At 43.7% G+C, this 6,947-nt stretch overlaps 1 protein-coding gene across 1 annotated transcript; it reads left to right on the top strand.

Annotated features, from left to right (window-relative positions):
• Positions 1-3,373: 3,373 nt before the first annotated feature.
• Positions 3,374-6,438, top strand: LOC122102478 (protein SMG5-like). The gene has a single exon (XM_042673223.1). The coding sequence runs from the start codon at positions 3,374-3,376 to the stop codon at positions 6,287-6,289; it is 2,916 nt and encodes a 971-aa protein (XP_042529157.1). The 3' UTR covers positions 6,290-6,438.
• Positions 6,439-6,947: the final 509 nt, after the last annotated feature.

Below are 6,947 nucleotides of genomic sequence, written 5' to 3'. Positions count from 1 at the left end.
CTCGCCAAAGTTGTAAAGTTCGTTTTTAGACATAACGTCTTGTACATCTCATTGCTGTAATGGGTATACCTGTAACCTTATTTAAACAGCTTGTTTTTTTCCCTTCCCCTCCACAAAAGATACCAACATCTAATACGGTGAAAGCAGGGGTTATACCCTGGGGGAGGTACATGCAAGGCAACAAAAAGATCATCTTATAAATATGTTGGAAACAATTGCAAGAAAGAAAAAAAACATTTGAACCCTTATCGTGGGGTTCATTTAGCCTAATATCAACTTGTCTGACAGTTTCTGTTTGTCTCAGACATATACTAGTTAGATTCTCCCAAAGTACTTGGAACTCTTAGTGACTAAGACTCAAAAGGACAGAAAATATGTACACAACTATTTTCTTCAACATTCTCTAGACATACAACATTGTTTGCTGTAGAAAAATTATTACAAATGGAATATACCAGTATATCTCAAGCTAGTGTTTCTAGCTAAATAAATGGGTGTAAATAATTTTATGGTGGAAAAGAACTCTGCTATCTATTATGTTTTCCTTCAATGTGTATAATTATAAAATAAGTAATTCTAATATTTTTTGTTTCCATGATTACCTGACCTAAATTAGACAGTCTATAGGTAGGGCTTTCACTTCCTTATGTTCATTGTAAGAAGCTATCTTGGCATACAGTTACTCTAGTGAGAACTGGTATTGTTTTATATATCATTAATGGATTTGATGTTTCTTTGGGCCTGGCTTACTTCACTTAATATAATTTTCCCCAAGTCTTTCCATTTCCTAACAAATGGGGCAATGTCATTCTTTCTGATGGAGGCATATCATGATTCCTTTTCTTCTTCTTTTTTGGTTATTGGGTTCAGGAACATAACAAACCAAAGAAAGGATGGACAAACGGGATTGCATGAAATTGCAGAGCTTCTGCATGGCAAAGGACATAGCTAGCAAGAGCAATAGAAAGCCCATGGATTGGGAGAAGATCTTCACTAGCCATACAGTGGACAAGGGTTTCATATCTAAAATATACCTGGAACTCAAAAAATTAAATCCCCCAACAACAAATCTTCAAAGAAACAACTGCCCAATAAATAAGTAGGCTAAAGACTTAAAGAGAAACTTCTCTGAAGAGGAAAGAAGGATGGCCAATAGACACATGCAGAAATGCTCAACCAGGGGCTGGGAAGGTGGCTCAGCGGTAGAGTGCTTGCCTTGTATGCATGAGGCCCTGGGTTGATTCCTCAGCACCACATAAGCAAAAAAAAGCCGGAAGTGGCGCTGTGGCTCGAGTGGTAGAGCGCTAACCTTGAGCTGAAGAGCTGAGGGACAGCGCCCAGGCCCAGAGTTCAGGCCCCACGACCAAAAAATAAAATAAAATAAAATAAAAAATAGAAATGCTCAACCACCATAGCCATAAAAGAAATGCAAATCAAAACAACATTGAGATACCACCTCATTCCAGTTAAAATGGCTATAATCAAGAACTCTAATAACAACAGATGCTGGAGGGGATATGGACAGAAGGGAACCCTACTGCATTATTGGTGGGAGTGTAAACTTGTTCAACCACTTTGGAAAGTAGTATGGAGGTTCCTCAAAAGACTCCACATAGAGCTTCCCTACAACCCAGAAATCCCCCTTTTGGGTATTTACCCAAAGGATCACAAACAAGATCATACTAAAGCTACCAGCACAACTATGTTTTTTACAGCATTATTTACCATAGCTAAGTTATGGAACCAACCCAGATGCCCCTCAGTAGATGAATGGATCAAGAAAATGTGGTATATATACACAATGCAATTCTATGCCTCCATCAGAAAAAATGACATTGCTCCATTTGTTAGGAAATGGAAAGACTTGGAAAAAATTATATTAAGTGAAGTAAGCCAGGCCCAAAGAAACATAGGTCCCATGGTTTCCCTTATTTGCAATTACTAGTATATGCCTGAGACAAGCAGATATGGGCAGATAAGTTGATGTTAAGTGAAATGAACACCAAGTTAAGGAGTCAAATGATTTTTCTTTCTTGCTATTGTGTCTAACATATTTATAAGATATCTCTTTGTTGCTTTGTATGTCCCTCCCCCATGGTATAACCCCTGTTTTCACTGTATTTGATGTTGGTATAATTTGTGGAGGGGAAGGGAAAAAACAAATTGTTTAAATAGGGATATAGGTGGACCCATTGCACCAATGAGATGTACAAGATGTTATGTCAAAAATGACCTTTACAACTTTGGCGTGGGTGGGGGTGAGGGGGGTGGAGGGGAAGATGGGAAGGGATGGGAAGGGGAAACAAAGGAGGAGACAACAATGCTTGATAAGAAATGCACTCATTACCTTGCCCATGTATTTGTAACCCTTCTGTATGGTATTTTCACAATAAATAAAAAAATATATATGAAAAAAAAGAAAAAAAAGAAATTGGGTTCAGGACCTAAAGCATGCTCTCTATGTGCTTTATTATGGAGTTATACATCCCATTGTACATCACATTCTTTTCAAACCATGAGGTTTGAAAATGTATATGTATTTTCTGTTGGTCTTTTGAGCAGCATGCTAATGTTAAAGTACATTTTCCTTCACAGTATCTTTGAAATTTTATATGCCATACTTATAAAACATATCCCTTTTCCTTCTGTCTTGAAACTTTAAAGGCAAATTCCACTCAGAGTTAATAAATTGTGTAATTTTGCATTAAGGTATTACTGTAACATGCTTGCACAGCCATGTTCTAAATTTAATTCTCCAAACGACTCAAGGTCTTGATTAAAGTTAAATTGGCATAAGAATCTTCTTTTCCCTTTTATGTCACAGTTAGTGGAAACCTGATACAATTTAACTTTTGACAAGGGTTTTAAACAGTAAAACAGAGGGATTTTACATGTTATGATTATCCAATTGACATTTGTAATAATTTTATTGGGCCTTCATTTGAGCCAGGTATTGTTAATTATTGGAAGTAATAGGGAGCTGCCTGCCTCATACCGTCTTCAGCGAACTTTATAGTCTGACTTGGGAGAAAGACTGATAAGTGGTTATAGTAGTTATAGTGATAGGAGAAACAAAATCAAGAAAACTCCAAAACAGTCGTTTTGAGTCTCAAAGGACGCCAGGCAGTGTGAAGGAGAAGTATCTAGTCAATCTTTCAGAATTAGTGTGGGTTTTCTAGAAGAAATCGTATTTAAGCTGAGTTCTGAAGGATAAGCAGGATTTACCTGCTCTACTAAAGTGTTGTATACATCCCCAGTGTGTTGTTCTGGTATTTTAAAATAATTCTCCATCTTTATGGTTGAGTACTAATAGGTAGTTTTCATCTTTCCTCAGAAGCGGCACATAGATATCGCTGGGAAAGAGTTCATCCCTATGGAGAGAAGCCAGACAGAAGCTCTGAAGGCCAAACTCCTCTACCAGGACGTTTGCTTGGCCGCTCAGCGCCTCGACTTATTCCTACGACATGGAAATGCCCACAGGGAGGTGTTCAAGCCCCACATCCTGGCTCTCAGGGGTATGGTTCACCAAGCCTGCATTAAACTCATGTTTTTGTACCCGGTGGCTTATGGGAGGAAGGCGGAGGAGCTGCTGTGGAGGAAAATGTACTCTGATGTTGTCATGCTGTTCATGGAGACCAACAGAAAGCATACGGAAACGTCCCCATACTGGGAAGGCCCCTTGCGGGCTCACCTGAAGGGGGGCCTCCAGTTCTATGAGCATCTCTTCCTGTTCCTTCAGGGCCATTATGAGCTGAGGTTACAGAGCTACATAGACTGGCCGCACAGTGTGGTGCACTCGATTGGCTCTAAGAGAGTGGGGCCCACCTCCAAGGAAGAGGCTGCCTGGGCTCGCCTGGCTTGCCACCGCTGCCTGCTCTACCTGGGAGACTTGTTCCGCTATCAGAACGAGTTCCTGGACTTGGGTACCAAGCACTTGGCTGAGCGATGCTATTACAGAGCCCTGTCGGTGGCCCCGCACCTGGGAATGCCCTTCAATCAGTTGGGAGCTCTCATGGGGACCAAATACTACGATGTGGCGGCCACCTACTTTTACCAGCGCTGCCTCCACTCAGAAGTGCCTTTCAAAGGGGCAGCCTGGAACCTCAAACGACTCTATGATCGTGCAGGAAAAAAGTACAGCTCGCTGAAAAGGTACCAGGGGAAGAAACTCTCTCGTAGCCAGAGAAAGTGTTGGGATAACAAGCGGCTACTCGTTAGCTTTCTCTACCTTCAGAGTCTCCTGCAGCCCCAGAGGAAGTTCAAAGCGGCCAGGTTGATAGCCCTGTGCCAGTTGGTTCTGGAAGATTTCCGTCTCTGTCTTTCTTACCGGCCATGTCCTTCGGATCTGGGCCAGGCGTCCACAGATACCAAACCCCCGAGAGGCTATCTGTTTCTCCCAGACCTCCTCATCTTCCACATGGTGGTTCTTTGCCTCATGAACGTGCACAGCCTGAGGAAGACAGGCTCCAAGCAGCAAAAACCTGCAGTCATCTTCACCTTGACCCTTTTCTCGCACCTAATTCAACATGTGAACGTGCGAATCCAGGCCGAGCTGCAGAAAGTGAAGCTGACTCCCGAAGTGGCTGCCCGCAGCAATGGCAGCTGTAAGACGGAGACTGGAGAAAGACAAAAAATCTTTCCAGCTCCCAGGCCCCCCCACCACAGCAAATCCCAGAAGAGCCACAGCTCTTCCGGTGGCTCTAGTGTGGATTGCATTTCAGACGCTGGTGTTTATTCCTGCTGTGACTCAGATGACACAGAGGAAGAGGAGAACTTAATTTCACAGTTCCATTCAGAAACGAGCAGCGAAACTTCTTACTCAGATACAAGTGATGAAGAGCCTGATGGGTCCCTAGGCCCAGAAGTAGGGTGGGAAAGTGAGGCCACATCCAATTCGAAAGCCAACCACTCCAGGAATATATGGAGGCCATCTAAATCTCCCAACAGTCTTCTAGAACTCCTGAAAACCACCATTTCTTCTAATCTGCCGGCTCCACTGAGCCAAAAGCTTCAAGGAAGATATGGCTCACACTTGGTTCCTGTCTTCAGTCACAGTGTTCTGACACCTGCGTCTGAGCTGCGCACCCGGGCCGCTAGGGATCACTTTCCTGAAGCAGATGCTGACAGTAGTTCCTTCTTGGAGCAGAGTATCTGCATTGGCAGGTCTCACAACCATCTGCAGACCATTCAAAAGAAGCTGAAGATCCTCTCCGCAGAAGGGTTACTCCCCACCATCAAGGTGATCCTGGGCTGGCTCCACACCAACCACAGTTTCCTCTCCTCCCACTGGCGGAGTTCCCTTAGCCTGTGGGACCACCTGTGTGTACTGCTGAACCTGTTACCCTCTGAGGGAGACCTTCAGCAACCAGGCCTGGGTCTCTCCCCACATCTTCACGAACTGCTGCAGAGCTGCAAAGATCCCCATCCTGCCGGTTTCCTGCAGCTTCCTGAGGACCTTGCTCTGTTCCAGCACTCTCCACCACAGGCTTTTCAGGAAATGGTGGGCTTCAAGCAAGACTCACCTCCACTCAGCTACCAGGATGAAACCGCTGTGCGCATCTGTTTCCTCAGAAGTTTTGGCCATTTTGTGACTAGACTCCCCGGACAGTTCCTGACGTTCGACTCTAAGGTGGGTGTCTTTGTGAGCAGTACACCCGAAAGGTCAGAAAACCCATCTCATCCGCTTCCTAGAGGTGAAAGGATCAGATTTTCCAAAGATATTGTTCAGCTCTGGCTTCAGCGTGAAGTAGCACTGTTAGAAAAGACCCTCCGGGGTCCCCAGACTCGCTCAGCTTTGACCCCTTACCTGTTCCCTGATCCCAGGGCTTTGTGTGAGCATCTTCCCATCATCCAGCAACTCACCACCAGTGGTAAGTTCTTCCTCATCTTGCCCAAGATTGTGGTTGACACACTATACATCCTGAGGAGAGAAGACCACAGGGCCTTGACAGCCATCACCTTCCTAGAGGATGAATTGAAGAGAGGGAACCAGTATATTCTTTGCCAGTCCTTTGTGTCTAAGAGGCTGATGAGGCCCAGAATGACCAGGTCAGACTCTGATGCTTGGGACCTTTATAATATTCTTGACTTTTGTAAAGGTCTTTTGGAGGCTTCCAGGCCAGGGACACCGGATCCCAGCAGCATGGTAACTATCATCACTGGCACCAGTTTGGACAACCCTAGGAATTTCTCATATCCTCTGCAGTTGGTGCTGGGGATCGCGACAGAGGCTGGTGTGGAAATCAAGAACGTTCTACGCTTCCACAGAGAGTGGAAAGCAATCAGCTAACACAGTCATCTCTCTCCTATTCCTCCTCCTTCAGCACTAATGAATCAAACTCAATGTTTCTCTCTCTAGTAAGCACCTGAGGCTGTAGACATTGTAGACTATTCATGTCTACCTGTTGGTAGAGTTGTAGTGTAGCAGCTTTCAGAGGCCTTGCCTCCTCCTCCTTTCCATCTTGGCTTGACACCATGTACCATCTCTGAAAAATTGTAGGATTGATTCAGTGCTTAGTGTTCTAACAGTAAAGCAACACGTTCAGAAAGCTTTTCTACATGCAAATCTAGCTCTGTGGATTGTCTGACATTTTCCTAGCTCTGTTTTGTGACATGAAACTTTTACTTACGCTGTTTCATTATGATGGGGGCCATCCCCTTGTTATCTTTAAAACTCAATAAACATAAAGCTAAAATTCATGATTGTGATGAAAGGTTTTATTGTCATATCTAACTAGGCATAACAGCAATAGTCCCAGGGGTGGACAGACACCATTCTGGTTTTGGTGAGTTGCAAATAAGTATGTAATACTGAAAAATTCATTCATTTATTTATTTATTACTATATCTGCTCAAAAAATCTCAACTTCGGAAGGCATGATAGCAAAGCCTTCTAATTATGGCTACTTTGAAGGCACAAACTGAGAAAATCATGTTTGGAGCCATCC

The sequence above is a fragment of the Dipodomys spectabilis genome, unplaced genomic scaffold, assembly GCF_019054845.1.
Source record: "Dipodomys spectabilis isolate Male_0828 unplaced genomic scaffold, ASM1905484v1 ptg000783l, whole genome shotgun sequence".
Classification (NCBI taxonomy): domain Eukaryota; kingdom Metazoa; phylum Chordata; class Mammalia; order Rodentia; family Heteromyidae; genus Dipodomys; species Dipodomys spectabilis.
This window is presented reverse-complemented; position numbering and strand designations above follow the sequence as displayed.

Coding starts and splice junctions, on each gene's coding strand:
- LOC122102478 (XM_042673223.1), top strand. CDS start 3,374: ATGGAGAGAAGCCAGACAGAAGCTCTGAAGGCCAAACTCCTCTACCAG.